Here is a 16283-nt window from a genome sequence, read left to right on the forward strand (position 1 = left end):
AAGGCAGTACTATCTCAGTCCCTTCCCCTTCTTTTAGATAAAGGTAGATAGGACTTTATATCAGGAGAAAACAGTTTGTCTTCTCTAAATGCAAAAATAGCGACAACTTCGTATCCTTTTGTAAGTAGGCTTTTAGCAAGAGCTCTTGAGGTGAGAGTGGGTAGAAGGGCTTGGAAGAAACTAGGAAATATCTACAAAACTTCCCTCAGGGCAAATTTTTTCCTTCAGATTTTAAGTTTCAGATGAATGAAAATAACAAGCTTTACTCTAGATACTATACTCTTGCCTCTTTTATAAGATTGGGGGGTGGGGTAAGAGCGATAGCACAGCAGTAGGGCGTTTGCCTTACACAAGGTCGACCCGGCAAGGACCCTGGTTTGATCTCTGTCATCCCATATGGTCCCTCAAGTCTACCAGGAGCGATTTCTGAGTGCAGAACCAGGAGTGACCCCTAAGTGCCTCCAGCTTTGGCAAAATAAATAAATAAAAGATCAGGGGAATGTTCAATTCACCTAATGAAGGTATAATTTGGAGCTGACTGGATGGGAAAAGCGGGACCGGCTGTAGAAGAGATGAATGAGGCGTTCTCATCCCAGCGTCCCTTCCTCATCCTCGGCCTTCACCCTTGGCCTCTCCCAGTTCAGTCAACCAACTCACCCCTTTGTGGGAACAGAAGAGTAGCCAGAGCATGCAACCTCTTCCAAGTTTTTATTTATATAAAATAAAAGTATTTTATTTAATAGTATTGTATTCAATCACTGAGCAGCCACAAAAGGAAAACATCTGAGGAGGGAAAAAATAAGGGGAAAACCTCGCCTCCAGAATGGTGGGATTGTAGTTTTTCAGTCCGGAGACGATAGTATTTGGTGTGTATTCATATGGATTTTCAAGCATAGGCCTCAGGCAATCGGAACTACCTAAGCTTGGGGTACCAGGAAAAGAAGAAGTATCTCTGGGTTTGGGAGCTCAAGGTAAAATGAGCTTTGAGGCCCAGCATCCTTTACCCGTTTTCTCAACCGACGTCACAGAACCAGCCTGAAGGTGGCGCTAGACCTCCTTTTGAGAAACGGAAGTCTGTCTCCTAGGCTCTCGGGATGCGTGGCGCTTGATTATGACGTCACGACGACCGAGAACGAACCGGAACGCGCAGGCGCGCTAGCTCGTCTCGCGCATGCTCTGTGCCAGCCGGAAGCCGACGGCGCTGTCGCTTGCATCCTGGTCGTGCTTATTCTTACCTGTCGCAGGTAAGTACCGAAGTAACGGATACGGATCAATCATTTCCAACGCTTCCGCGAACCCAGGAGCACTCTGGCGTGCGTGGCAGGAGTTTTTAGCTTCAGGGAAAGACATGAAAGACAGGAAAGAAATGAACGAAACTCCTATTTTTGTCAATAAACTTCTCATGCCTTCCCCACCTGTGTGGGCCCCGTAGGAATGGACTCCGTCATGGACTCCGCAGGAAAGTGCTCCAGCTTTCTGTCGGATCTGGATTTCTGTGCTGATTGCGGCTCGGTCCTGCCTCTGCCTGGAGCGCAGGATACGGTCATCTGTACTCGATGTGGCTTCTCCATCAACGTGCTGGGTGAGGAGATCACACGCTGCACAGTCTACTACAACACGCTGCCAGGGGATCAGCATGACAGGATCAGGGTTTTTGTTTGTTTTTGTTTTTGGGTCACACCCGGCAGGCTCAGGGGTTACTCCTGGCTCTGTGCTCAGAAATCACCCCTGGCAGGTACACGAATATGGGATTCGAACCACCATCCTTCTGCATGAAAGGCAAACGCCTTACCTCCATGCTATCTCTCCGGCTCCAGGATCAGGGATTTGAGGATCTCAAGATCGATTCATTGGAGAGGGGGATCCTCAAGTATCGTTACCCATTTTTACTTTTGAGATGAACTATGAAGGAAAGAATGTTAAAATGTCTTGGCCCACCAGTGGATCAATTGAGGGTTGTCACCTCCTCTGCTTGACCCCCAAAACCGATTCTAACTGCCTCCACAGATTTCGAAGGGAAGGTCGTAAAGACCTCAGTTGTGTTCAACAAACTGGAGACAGTCGTGCCGCTGTCGATGGACGAAGGCCCTGAGTTCCAGGGACCTGTGGTAAGTTAATGACACCCTAGCTTAACCCCATCAAATGCACGGCAAAGAGTTCCCGGAAATTCTTGTGCCCAGTTCCTAGACTTGAAAGAGAAGTCTTTAGAACTGTCTTGCCTGTCGAGTTTGGTTTCTATAAAAATAGTGGAAGATGACCAGGCCTACCTAACCTACCAGTGCTTCCCAGATTGACAGGCGCTGCTCTCGCTGTGGGCATGAGGGGATGGCTTACCACACCAGACAGATGCGCTCTGCTGATGAAGGACAGACTGTCTTCTACACCTGTACCAACTGCAAGTGCGTATCCTTTCCTTCTCTCTGCCCTTTCTCAGCCTGTTTGCTAGTAAAACAAATTTAGTGACTTTTTATATTAAGTAAACAATTGTTTCCATTGCTCCACTTCTCATTTCTGTACAGCTCAGGCTCTAGGGAGATTTGTAGGTTGTTTTCGGGTTATGGAAGGTGCTGTTTTTTGTTTTTAGGCATGTGGCTTGCCAAATTTACTGGTGCAGTTTCATACATAAAACATTACAGAATCACACCCTTAACTAGAGTATCTACTTTCCTAACCATTGTTCTAGTATTCCCTTCTGTCTTGGGACCAAATATGTAATTTAGCGATAGAGCCTTACATGTGTGAGGTTCTGAGTTCAATGCTAGACAAAGCATGCCATCTTGCCTTTTCAGCTTTCTTCACAGATCCATCTTGTCTTTTCTTATTTAAATAGACAGTGAACTAAGCGTCAAGATATTTGAATGGAAATGATAAAAGAAAAAAAAGCAAATATTGCTCAATGATCAGCATATTATATGGAGTACTAGATGGAATCTTCCAATGCAAGAAGATGGCTTTACTTTAGTTTGTTTTGTTTTTTGGGGCACACCCACCATTTTCAGGGCTTACTTGTGGTTTTGCACTCATAGTCTATATGGGGTACCAGGGATCAAACCTGGATCAACTACAAACAAGGCAAAGCATATTTTACCTGCTGTACTATCTCTCCAACTTCTAGGTAGTTTTACTTTAAAGAATTAGTTATGCCTGTTTTAAAGTTGGACTTTTTTGAACATTTTTGGTAGTCTGTAGTTTTTATCAAGTTATGTTATATTACAACTTCCTTTTGAGAGGAAAGGGGGGTACCCTGTGGTGCCACCCTTGGTAACGCTTTAGGGGAGCTTTGGTAGTGTCAGATTTCGGATGATGGTCTCACTCAGAGCCCTTTGCTATGTACTGTCTCTCAAGTCTCAATCTTTGGATTTCTGACACTGTAAAACTAAGGGTTCGTTGGTTGATTGTATCAACCTAAAAAATTATCCTTCCCTCTTTATGCATTGCCTAGAGATTTAATTTAGGGCATCACATGAGCAAGGCAAACACTCTTCCACCAAGCCATATCTCAAGCCTCTCACTTCCTTTTTATGCTGCATCCAGATAATTAATTAGCTATCTGATAATTAAGCACAATTTGAAGCATAGTCTGTCTTTGGATAGTTTTAATTATTATGTAAGACATTAATTTTGAGTTCTATTTGTTGTCTTTTTGGTTTTGTTTTGTTTGTTTTGGCTACACCCAGTAGTGCTGGCCCTGTTCTCAGGGATCACTTCTGACTGGGCTTGTGGAACATATGGGTCAGCTATGAATAAGGCAAGTGCACCCTGTCCATGTATTGCCTCTCTGGCCTCTTGAGTTCCATTTGTATTTTAAATAACCTGCCAGTTTTAGTAATTTACCAATTCCTTAATTATATTTTAAATTGCTCCTTTTCTTAACATAAAAATTATGTGGGCCTCGGAGATAACTCAAAGGGCCTACATACAAAATTATGCAGGCATTCTTAGGTTTCATCTGTTACCCCTTTGTCATATAAACATTTTGAGGAACGACCCTCATGTACTTACTACTATGATAGGAGCAATCCTCACAATACTTAGTATGGTTTATTTTGCTCCCAAAATCTGTATCTGCATGTAAATGTTGATTTTGATATAAATAACATATTAACATGTATTTTAGGGGGCCACACCTTCCTTGCTCAGGGCTTTTGCCTTGCTCTGGTAATTCTATCTCTATTCTCATTGGGCTAATGCTGTTATTTATTCTTTTTTGTGATGCTTTCATTTCAAGTTTTGTGGATTTTAATTTTTTTTTAAGTCTGAAATTTAGATGGAGGGTGCTAGATAAGGGTTTTGGACTATACCTCCCAGATTGGTGCTTGATGTCATTTCCCACCGTGCAGCAGGGAATCATATAGTGATGGAAGATCAAACTTGGCCCTCCCACATCTGCTGAGTCTCTGATCTCTAAGCTTGCATTTTTTCAAAATTACATATGGGAATTCTTTGTGGTCTGTGGTAAATGATAAATTCTCATTGTTTAGATGCCTTAAGTTTTATAAATTATTATTATTATTACTATTATTTTGGTTTTTGGGTCACACCTGATGACACTCAGGGGTTACTCCTGGCTATGCACTCAGAAATCACTCCTGGCTTTGAGAGACCATATGGGACGGCCTGGATTGAACAGGATTCACCCTGGGTCAGCCGTGTGCAAGGCAAACACCCTACAGCTGTGCTATCGCTCTGGCCCTTTAACTTTATAAATTATAAATTATTATAAATATATAAATAATTATTAAATTATTATTTAATAATTTATAAATTATACATTATAAACATTTTGCTTTTTTTTTTTTTTTTTTTTTTGGTCATATCCGGCAGCACTTGGGTTACTCCTGGCTCTATGCTCAGAAATCGCTCCTGGCAGGCACAGGGGACCATATTGTATGCCGGGATTTAAACCATGTCCTTCTGCATGCAAGGCAAATGCCCTTACCTCCATGCTATCTCACTGGCCCCCAAGTTTTGCTTTTTTTTTTTGACATTGAGGAGTGGTTAGGACATGAGTTACTATGGTTCAAACCTGAATCTCCAACATGTAGAGCCCTTTGAACAATTTGTTTTGGCTCCTTGGCTTCTAGGTTGTCTGTTTTTGAGCTACTCCTGGCAATGCTCAGTGCTTACTGATAACTGCACTTAGGTATTATTGACAGCCTGGGACCATATATGTGGTGTTGGGTATTGAATCCAAGTCAGCCACGTGCCACATGCGAGGCAAGCACCCTTCCTTCTCCTTCCCTCCCTCCTTCTCTTTATTTTTTTTTTGCGGGGGGGGGGGGGCACACCCGGCCGTGGTCAGGGGTTACTTCTGGCTGTTTGCTCAGAAATAGCTCCTGGCAGGCACGGGGGACCATATGGGATGTTGGGACTCGAACCAACCACCTTAGGTCCTGGGTCAGCTGCTTGCAAGGTAAACGCCACTGTGCTATCTCTCTGGCCCCTACTTAACTTTTTTTTTACTTTTCTTTCTTTACTCTCCTTTCCCTCCCTCTCTACTTCCCTCCTCTTCCTCTCTGCTTCCTTTATCCCTCCCCCCTTCATCTCTCCCCTAATGTGTTCGAAGAACCATTTGGAGTGTTATACTCTGAAAGCTTTGTTTTCTTCTTAGGGGATGGGTGGATACTTGGCAGTACTCGGAAACTACTCCTGTTTCAAAGATGGCTCCTAACAGTACTCAGGGGACTTTGCAATGCTGGGATTAAAATCAGGCCTCCCACAAACAAAGCATGTGTCCTAACTCTTTGGGCTATCTTAATTTCTAGTCTTTTGTTTGTCTCCGGGTATTTTTCCCCCTTCCTTTATTTGGTTAAACTGATTTTCCTTCTGTAAAAATTCACTTTCAGAGGAATCTTTGAGGATTCAAAATTTATGCCAAGTATATCCTATCAGACATTGTCCATTTATCTCTGTAGTTGTCAAAACAGTAATGACACTGATTGCAGGGACTTCAGTTTTTATTTTGTTTAGTTTAGTTTTTTGTGCCCACTTAGCAGTGCATAGGGTTCACTCCTGCTCTTTAGGTCATTGGTGGGGATCAGGGGACTATATAAGATGCCATGGATGGAACCTAGGTCAACCATGTGCAAAACAAGTGTCCTACCTGCTTTACTATCTCTTCAGCCTGTGGAGGACTTACATTTTGATGAAACTTATTTTTTTAGATTTCTTGTTTTACATACTTTTACCCAGTTAAATTGTTACATTGCTTTTATATCTTTGTGATTTCATCAACAAGTTAAAAATGTTTTAGTTTCATGAGTTTTGAGTGCATGTTTTCCCCTAGGCTTTTTGTTTTGAGCCACTTCCAGTGCACTCAGGGAGCACTTCTTGCAGACTTGGGACCATATTGGATTCTGGGGATAGAACTGGGTTAGCTATGTGCAAGGCAAGTGCCCTCCCCACTGTGCTATCTCTCAGGCCCCAGTCCTAACTATATTTAATAAGTTTAAGTTGGAGTTTTTCAATGTTTTTGTTTTTTGGGGTCATACCTGACAGTGCCCAGGGGACCATAAGGCATGATGAGGATGATCAAACCAAAGTTAGACATGTGTAAGGCAGGTGCCTTACCTTCTGTACTGTCTCTTTGGGTCCCTAAGATTTTTTATTCTTATATTTTGAGGGGTAGTGAAGTTCTTTATGGGGTTTTTTGAGGATTGGGGGGAGGATCTCAAAGGTTTTTCAGGAGCTCCTAAGTCCTCAACCAAGCTGAAGGTTCAGTATGAGAGCCACATGCAAGTCATGCACCTTAGTCCTTGTACTTGTACTTAGTCTCACTGGACCCAAATTGTTTATATGCTTTTGTATTTGCTTGGGAAAACCACTCCTTGTAGGGCTCTTTGTCTCTAGTGCCAGTGATTTAATCTGGTTTAATTATTTGGAAGCCAAGTGCCTTATCTACAGTTTATCTGGCACTAAGAAGTTTACTTCTTTTTTAATTGTTTTTGTGTGCGTGTGTGTGCTACATTCAATGATGCTTAGAAACAACTCCTGTCTCTATACTCAAGACTTACTTCTGGTGATGCTTGGGGAACCATGTGGGATATTTGGGAACAACCAGGGTCAGTCATGTACAAGGTCTTACCCATTTTATTCTATCTCTAGCCCCAAGAAACTTACATTTTTTATGACTTCCAATTAATCCTTTTTGTTTGTTGTGTTTTCGTTCTGGGTGGTGCTCAGTGCTTATTCTTGACTCTGCTCTGGATTATAAAAGGGGTTGGGGAGTTTAGGTGCCAGGAATAGAACCCAAGTTGCAATGTGCAAGGCAAGTACACTACTCCAGTTCTTTTTTTCTTTCATGACTACTTTTCTTTGTGGCTTAGGAAATCTTTTCATGCTTTATACTACTAGAAATATATTTATTTTATAATAAAGTAAATAGTTTTATTTAGTATTTTATGTAATGATGAGAGTAGAGAGAACTTAGGCCCTTTGAACTAGGATGTTGGTGACTTTGTGTGGAATGGCTTTTATTATTTTGCAGTTTTGGTGAACAGATCATGATCTCATACATGTGAAATATTTAGTGTACCAACTCTGACCCACATCCCTGAACTCCACATATATCTCTATCTATCTATCTATCTATCTATCTATCTATCTATCTATCTATCTATCTATCTATCTATCTATCATTTATCTATCTATCATCTATCTATCATTTATCTATCTATCTATATTCTGCAGAGGTGAGGGGACTATAGATCTATCTATCTATCATCTATCTATCTATCATCTATCTATCCATCTGTCTGTCTGTCTATCTATCCATCTATCTATCCATCCATCCATCTATCTATCTATCTATCTATCTATCTATCTATCTATCTATCTATCTATCTATCTATCTATCTATATTCTGCAGAGGTGAGGGGACTATACCATGGTGCTCTGAAACTATTGTAGTCCTGGGGAGACCACTCCCACAGGCACTCTTATATCATGTGTTTCCCGGGATCAAACCTGGGTCTCCCACATGGCAAATAAAAACTTTTTTGAGCAATCTCCCTACCTCCCTACCTCTAGATTCCACACACACACCCCCCCCCCCCCCCCAGTTTATGGGGCCATCCTCAGTAGTGCTCAGTCAGGTATTACTCCTGACTCTGCTCAGGGATTAGTTCTGGCAAGGGATATCTGATACCAGTGATTTGAACCAGAGTGGTTGCATGCAGGGCAAGTGCCTTACTTCCTCTATCTTTCTGACCCCCTCACTATATATTTTCCAGCATTTTTAGTTGTTTTGAAGTTGGAGGAAAGTTTCTGGGAGTTAATCCTTAATAGTATCATAAGTAAAATTCCTTGATTATTTAAGTGTCTTGTATCATATATATAACTATAACTTCACCTTTCTTTTTCCATAGGTTCCAAGAGAAAGAAGACTCATAAATTTTTTTGTTGTTGGGGGTGGATGAGGTGATTCAACAATCCCTTCCTTTCTTCTTTGGAAGGTATAAGATACTGGGTTCTCAGATCACTTGTCCATCCCCTTCTTTGCAATATTTTTTTTCTAAGAATAGAATCAATTTCTACATGGTAATTACCATTGTCTGCAGAGTACTTCTGTCTTTAGTTGAAGTTTTTTTTTTTTGTTTGTTTTTGTTTTTGTTTTTGGGTCACACCCGGCGGTGCTCAGGGGTTACTCCTGGCTGTCTGCTCAGAAATAGCTCCTGGCAGGCATGGGGGACCATATGGGACACCGGGATTCGAACTAACCACCTTTGGTCCTGGATCGGCTGCTTGCAAGGCAAACGCCTGCTGTGCTATCTCTCCGGGCCTGAAGTTATTTTTTTTAAAAAAACTTTTTGTTTTTGTTTTTGGGCCACACCTGATGACGCTCAGGGGTTACTCCTGGCTATTCACTTAGAAATCACTTCTGGCAGTCACGGGGTCTATGTGGGAAGCCGGGAATCGAACCCAGGTCCATCCTGGATGGGCTGCGTGCAAGGCAAACACCCTCCCACTGTGCTATCTCTCTAGCCCCTAGTTGAAATTCCTTTTATTTATTTAATTTTTTGGTTTTTGGGTCACATCCAGCAGCGCTCAGGGGTTACTCCTGGCTCTACGCTCAGAAATCGTTCCTGGCAGCTCCGGGGACCTTATGGGATGTCGGCATTCGAACCACCATCCTTCTGCATACAAGACAAATGTCCCACCTCTATGCTATCTCTCCGGCCCCTGAAGTTCCTTATTAAAGTTTTATTTTTCTATAAGATCTGGGTATATCTATTTTTATTATGTTTTATCTCAAAAGAAAATTAAATGTATATACAGTGATATTTTAATGTCAACAAATATATTACCTACCAAGAAGTTTATATAAATTAATACAGGAGAAAGAAAAACAAGTATAAAAAGTGAAGCCTGAGCTGATATGTGTGTGTAGTATCTTAGTGTGTATAGTAAGTGTGTGTGTGTGTGTGTGTGTGTGTGTGTACTTTGGTTTTCTTCCTTTGCACTGCCTATCGGAGCATAGCCTGGTGTGGACTCCACAACAACAACAACAAAAAAACAACAGGAGAAAGAAAAACAAGTATAAAAAGTGAAGCCTGAGCTGATATGTGTGTGTAGTATCTTAGTGTGTATAGTAAGTGTGTGTGTGTGTGTACTTTGGTTTTCTTCCTTTGCACTGCCTATCGGAGCATAGCCTGATGTGGACTCCACAACAATAAAAAAACAACCAAGGAAGAATTGTAAAGTATTTCTTATCATTTCTTATCAATGTTTACTTAGTTTCAAGCTGAGGAAAACAAGTGCTAGTTTAAAATGGTTTGGGGTTTGGAGCTGTTACCAATGATATGAGGGCTTAGCTCTGGCAGGATTCAGGGCCTGATCTGGGGTGCTAAGGTTGAACTTTGGGAAGCCTTCCCCTTGTACTACCTTTCCAGCCCAAACAAAGTGGTAGTTTGGACAGATAATTAAATAAGCTCAATTTTGTTTTGGGGCTATACCTGGAAACACCCAAGGTAACCCCTGTCTATGCATTGATGAGTCACTTGTGGTAGGGCTCAGGAACATATGGGATGCTAGGAAACCCCTTGGCTGTTTGTGCAGGGCAAATGCCATACATGCCCCCAAACAGCTCTGTTTGGTATGTATATGTAATCTAATTTTATGGGGCCAGAGAGATAGAACGGTGTGCTTGCCTTGCACACTAATCCATGTTTAGTCCCTGGCACTAAGCATGGTCCCTCTAATGCTAGGAGTGATCCCTGAGTACAGGGTAAGCTCTCAGCCACTGCTGGGTGTGCCTCTTCTAAAAAAATCTGATACCAGGGTAGAGTAGGATATACACAGGTGACATTTTAGAAAACTATATTGTTTGAGTTAAGTATACTATATATTTACTGCAATATTCATATATAGGTAGAAAAAAGTAACACTTCTCAAGAAATATCACTTCGGGGGCCGGGCGGTGGCGCTCGAGGTAAGGTGCCTGCCTTACCTGCGCTAGCCTAGGAGACGGACCGCGGTTCGATCCCCCGGCGTCCCATATGGTCCCCCAAGCCAGGAGCGACTTCTGAGCGCATAGCCAGGAGTAACCCCTGAGCGTCACCGGGTGTGGCCCAAAAACCAAAAAAAAAAAAAAAAAAAAAAAAAAAGAAATATCACTTCATAGAGATTTTTTAACATGCCTAAACTTTATGGGTTTTTTTTTGGGGGGAGGGAGAGTTTGATCTATAAAACTTAGAAAAGAAACATAGCCCAAGTGGCAAAATATATATTCACATTTTTAGCATAGAAAAATTAATGTTCTTTAATTCCTTGACCTAAGTAATTATGAAGTGTTGATAGTTAATGAGTATCTTGTTACTGAGTTGCCTTTTATTCATACCTCTTAAATGTATACAATCATATTTGGTCTCTACAACTTGTGTAGGGCAGTTTAACTTAGGTCCTCATGAAAGCATGCATTTAACATCAACTCTATCCATAGCCCCTTCCATTATAAAAATTAATTGTTCGAACTGTAGGCTTTCCTGCCCTCCTGAAATAGAAAACCAGCTGTTTCTATCTTATTTTAAGCTTTTCCCTTACACATAACACTGGATAAAACCCACATTTCAGGGTCTAGAGAGATGGTACAGTGGTTAAGACCCTTGCATAAGGCCAGCCTGGGTTCAAGCTCTGGCAACCCATATGTCACACTGAACCCTGCCAGGACTAAGTCCTGAACACTGCTGAGAGTGGTCCAAAGACAATTTTTTTGGCATTCAATATAACAAGGCCACTTATATTACAGCAGCACAAAATTGTATAGTCCAAATAACTTTATAAGTTCTCTTTGCCTTGTCTCCCTGCCCTCGGCCCCCCTCTAGGGGTTTGGGACTTACACTGGGAGGTCCTTAGGGGCTATTTTTTTCTGGTCTCTACCAAGTTAGGAGAGGCAAGCAGTGCTCAGAGGACCATATGGGGGTGCCTGCCATGAAACTGGGATACCCATATGCAGGGCAATCAAATTTATCACTCCAAAACTATCTTGGACCCCTTTTTCACTTTCTTGCTACCTGAGAAAACATCTGAGCGACAAGTTGGGCTTCAGCCATAAGTTTCAGGATTTGATTCTAACTTTATAAAGGGTACCCTAAGCTGTGCCTGGGTTCCAGCTGGCATCTGCCAAGGGCAAGGCAGTTACCTCAACTCCTTACTATGCTGTAGTCTCTGGTACACGCACGTAAGGGCCAGGGTGTGATAAAGCAGCATTGCTGCTTAGACTCTGCGTTTAGGGATCACTCCTGGCGGGACTTGGGGGACCCTGTGAAATGCTGAGGATCCAACTTAGCACTTCGTACCATATACAAAATAAGCTCCTTACCCGCTGTCCTATCTCTCCAACCTCAAAATCCAGATATTTGGTCGTATGGTAGGCTTAGTTTGGGTCTATTTCCTATTAATTTTCCCGTGGACGGAACAGGCTCCGTAGACGACGTCACACCACCAGCTTTGGCCCTGACAGCTAGAACGGGGTTGTGCGACTGCGCGTGCGCATGTTACCCTCGACCCCAAACTGCCCCAGAGAGGATCCAATGACAGAGTATGAGTGTGCGCGGCGCGCCTGCGCAAGTCCCCATACGGCAGAACCAAATCCGAGGTGCCTGCGCACTGTCCCTTTACGGCGGAAGTAATTCCGCGGCGCCTGCGCATTGTCCCCTTACGGCGGAAGTAATTCCGCGGCGCCTGCGCCTTGACGCATTTCGTTTCCGGCATAGGAAAAGAGGGGCTAGAGAAAACGTAACACCAGGAAGCGGAGATCCGGAAGTGGGGTTAGCAGGGTCTGCCCAAGGGTTGGGAAAGCGGAGGCCCAGGAGAAGAGGGGAGAAAGGAGGCGGAGGATCCTGTTTACTTCGCTTCCTCTACCGATTCCCTTAGCCCCCAGGGGACCCCGTCAAAGGAAAGGGCGATTCATCCTTCTTTCTCCCCTCTTCTTTCTCCTTAGCCTTAGCCATGGCTGAGGCTGGGCCCGGGCGGAGCGAGACCGTCACCGAGACAACGGTTACCGTGACAACCGAGCCCGTGAGCAAGGCGGGTGGGGTGATGCGGTGCTTACGGTGTTGCTTAAGGGTCTGGAAGGAACCGGGAAGGAGGGGATTGACAGGCCTTTAGGGTCTTGTTAGGGATGGACTGGGCCTGACCTGTACGGAAGAAGTGGGTTGGTGGGAAGCATCTACAGGTGTTGTAGGTGTAGCATAGATGGTGCAGAGTCTGGGCCAACTACATGTGCTAGTTAGGATGCAGGTAATGCTGCTTGGCGTGGTTTGTGTTTAATGGAAGACTTGGTAACTTGGGGCTGTAGTAAGGAACTTACTTGAAAAGAAAGGTTGGAGACCACCTCTGACAGGGAATTTGACCAGATGTATGGATGAATACTTGATGATATTTGTGGAAGGCATGAACGTGAAAGGAAATTTCAGAGCAATTTTGAGACATTAGAAAACATGGAGGAAAGAATAGCATTATTGCCAAAATAGGTTAAGTTGATTTTAAAGGGAGAAAGTTGTCTTGGGTTTAATAACCTCTGGATTGAGACAATAAAAAATAAAGTAATTGCTAGGATAAATAAACCTGGATAACAGGTTGGGAGAGTTGGCCTGAGAATGAATTGTGAAAAATGGATCCTTTATTAAAAAGTAAAAATCAGAGGCTGGAGTTATAGTACAGCGGGCAGGGAGTTTGCCTTGAAGGCAGCTGACCAGGGTTCAGATCTCCCTATGCTCCCCTTAACCTGGCAGGAGTGGATTTCTGAGTTCAGAGCCAGAATAATCTTTGAACACCTGAACACCGCAGGGTGTGGCCCCAAAACAACAACAAAATAAATCAGGTTTTCTGGGAAAGAGGGAGGTAAATGAAATTAGGCGTTGGTGAGTGAGTAATTTGTTTGTCTTTTTGAGGGCCACACCCAGTGATGAGAAGGGGTTACTCCCGGCTCTGCACTTAGGAATTACTGCTTGTGGTGCCCTGGGGAACTTTTGAGATGCTGGGGTGGAATCTGGGTCAGCCACATGTAAGGTAAAATCCTACCTGCTGTTCTTTCCCTCCAGCCTCATTTTGAATGAATAATTTCATGTATTAACTACACCAAGGATGATTTGGGGAGGAAGATGGAGATGCAGTGAGGATTATATTTTTGTGAGATTTTCCGGAACCTTTTCTAGGTTAGGAATTGTTTGCTCTCTGTAAAGTATCAGCAGTTTCCAAGAACTGGAAATAATTCATGATTCCTTAGGGAGCTCCCTAGGGTTAAATGTTTTGTTTTATTCCAGCACACTGCTTCTCTGGTGCAATGTCTTTTTTGGGGGGCGGGGGATTCATGGAGAGGCACACATGGTGTCCTTCAGGGGTTACTCCTGGTTCTGTGCTCAGATATCACTGCTGACAGGCTTGGGGGACCATATAGTGTCTTTTATACTTTGAGCTGGGAGGATGGCAAAGAGGATACTGGGGACTGAGTGGAAAAGGTCAGAAGAGAATTACATGAGTCTGCCTGCCCCACTTCCCCTTCTAGGAGAACAGGAGAAGATTAACCATCAAGCTTGAGAATCGGAAACCAGAAAAAAAGGTAGAATGGACAAGTGACACTGTGGATAATGAACACATGGGACGCCGTTCATCAAAATGTGAGTATTTATTGGCCCATGGTAATCCTTGGGTGAGTCTATTCTGCATAGTCCATTTTTTCTACCCTGTCATGTCTACTGGCCTTTCTGAAATCCCCAGATGCCCATAGTTCTTATTTTCTATATTTTTGGGGACACTGGATGGTTCAGGGATTACTCCTGGCTCTATGCTCGGGGTCCCATATGTGGTATTGGAGACTGAACTTGGGTCTGCCACATGCAAGGCAAGAAGCTTATACTATTGTTCTGGCTTGACTTTTAGCCCCAGGAAGAGATCAAAATTAGAGGGAAAAATTGGGTTGTATCAAAATCTGAAGGCAAGAAGTATTAGAGGTGGGAAAAGTAGAGATTTGGATTCCTATCTCTCTAAAAGGATAGAGGAATACCTGAATGCTGCAGCTGATAGTTTGGGTGAGATGGCTTGGGGAGGTGGAAGGAGAGATGGGGAGGTTAAGAAGGTAGGCTTGGGCAAATTGGGTCTTGAAAGGTAGGAGTAAATAATGGTGGAAGTAGAAATGTGCTAGTGGGAATGGAATTGACTCTACGGTTTACTCTTCTTCCTTTTTATGGGCTTCTCTAAATCCAGGCTGCTGTATTTATGAGAAACCTCGGGCCTTTGGTGAAAGCTCTACAGAAAGTGAGGAGGAAGAAGAGGAAGGCTGTGGTCATACACACTGTGTTCGGGGCCACCGCAAAGGACGGCGCCATGCAACTCCAGAACCCACTCCTACCACCCCTCCCCATCCACCTGACCCTTCCCAGCCCCCTCCAGGGCCAATGCAGCACTAAATTTCTCGCTACCCTACCATTCCTGTGTGTGAGTATCTGACCCTTAGTTATCCAAGTGGCTATTGGGGACTAATTCATTCTCTGGATCCCTCCTTTCCTCTACTCTGCCTGACAGGAAGAGGGAAAAGGAGAGTCGACAGAAATCCTAGAACTCTGACATGCTGCTATTCCCAAACTCTGACTTCTGGGTTTCCCTCAACCTTCATAGTACTCTTCTAGAGATCCAGACATTTTTGTCCCTGTCTCTTCTCTTTGTTCTTACTGCCAAACTGCCAGTTCTTTTGGACACTTGCACTCTCAATTTGAGTCCCAAACATTTACATTGGGTTTCCAACAACCCCAACTCTTACTGCCAGAGTCCCAGTCAGATTCTAGGCAATCTTGATCCAGTCATGTTAATCCTGGCTTACAGCTCTTCCATTAATGTATTTATATTAATCCCAATTCTCAGACTTTACCTGTGGGATGTGAGGTCTTTTGGGAGACCTTAGGGTCCCTTGTCCTTTGCTTTCCCTACTGCCCATTCCCCTCATTCCCTCAAGAAGAATTAGGAGAGAAGTCTTTTTATTCTCACCTTAAATGGAGAAAGAAATAGTTATGACCTTTCACCTATTATGTGACCTAGAATTTATGACAAAACTGGCTTCAAACAAGACTTCACTCAGAACCAGCTATCTCTTCAGTCTTCAGTCTTCATCTCTGGAGATAGATCCATCATATTTCCAGCTAGTTCTCTGCAAGAGGAAGGAAGGAAAAAGGAGAAAGCCAAGAAAGGGGGTATATTCGTAACAATAATTCTTAGACCTACTTAGACTCTGATGTTTTTTACTAGCCCAGGTATCCAATCCCCTAACTGGATCCTCTCTGTAATCCTTTTTCCCCTTTCTGAGATCAGGATGCTTTCTAGGCTGCTTTTTGCACAGGTCATTCAAATCCATACCACCACTGAGATCTCATTTATTGCCACAGATGCGCAAAATAAATAACCCAACATCAAAAAATGTGTTAAATATGGGTCCGTTTATACATATGGGGAAAGATGTGAGGCTACAAACAAGGATGAATTTGGGGTCTCTAAACTATTCCAAGGCTAAGAAAGGAGAGGTAGCACCATTGGTTTTTGTTTTTTACTGTATGTGTAGCACGGAGTCTAAAGAAGGGTCTCAGTGGGAAAGGTTTGGACGTGGGATGTGGCTCAGTGGTTGAATGTATATGCCTTGAATGTGTGAGGTCCTGTGTTTGATATCTGGCTGTGCAAAGACCAACATCTCTGTTGTGTGGGTATGGGCTGTAAGCAAACAAAGCAGTCATGAGTGGTCATGGATAGAAAAGGCTGTAGTAAATCAGCTGCTCACCCACTCATGTTATCTCTTGTGT

General features: G+C 43.2%; 2 protein-coding genes across 3 annotated transcripts; both read left to right on the forward strand.

Moving 5' to 3' along the window:
* The first annotated feature begins 1086 nt into the window (after positions 1 to 1086).
* POLR1H (RNA polymerase I subunit H) lies at positions 1087 to 8512 on the forward strand. Of its 2 annotated transcripts, XM_049765441.1 has the most exons (5): positions 1087 to 1244; positions 1433 to 1582; positions 2008 to 2108; positions 2290 to 2399; positions 8367 to 8512. In XM_049765441.1, the coding sequence occupies exons 1-5, from the start codon at positions 1172 to 1174 to the stop codon at positions 8389 to 8391; spliced, it is 459 nt and encodes a 152-aa protein (XP_049621398.1). In that variant the 5' UTR covers positions 1087 to 1171; the 3' UTR covers positions 8392 to 8512. The 2 variants fall into 2 exon arrangements, with proteins under 2 accessions (XP_049621398.1, XP_049621397.1); XM_049765440.1 differs by lacking the exon at positions 8367 to 8512 and having other exon boundaries at positions 2290 to 2494.
* Positions 8513 to 12212: 3700 nt separating this feature from the next.
* Positions 12213 to 15907, forward strand: PPP1R11 (protein phosphatase 1 regulatory inhibitor subunit 11). The gene is made up of 4 exons (XM_049765451.1): positions 12213 to 12266; positions 12440 to 12516; positions 14006 to 14117; positions 14704 to 15907. Exons 2-4 carry the CDS (start codon positions 12448 to 12450, stop codon positions 14904 to 14906), a joined length of 384 nt encoding a protein of 127 aa, XP_049621408.1. The 5' UTR covers positions 12213 to 12266; positions 12440 to 12447; the 3' UTR covers positions 14907 to 15907.
* Positions 15908 to 16283: the final 376 nt, after the last annotated feature.

The sequence above is a fragment of the Suncus etruscus genome, chromosome 18 (genome assembly GCF_024139225.1).
Source record: "Suncus etruscus isolate mSunEtr1 chromosome 18, mSunEtr1.pri.cur, whole genome shotgun sequence".
NCBI classification, from domain to species: Eukaryota; Metazoa; Chordata; class Mammalia; order Eulipotyphla; family Soricidae; genus Suncus; species Suncus etruscus.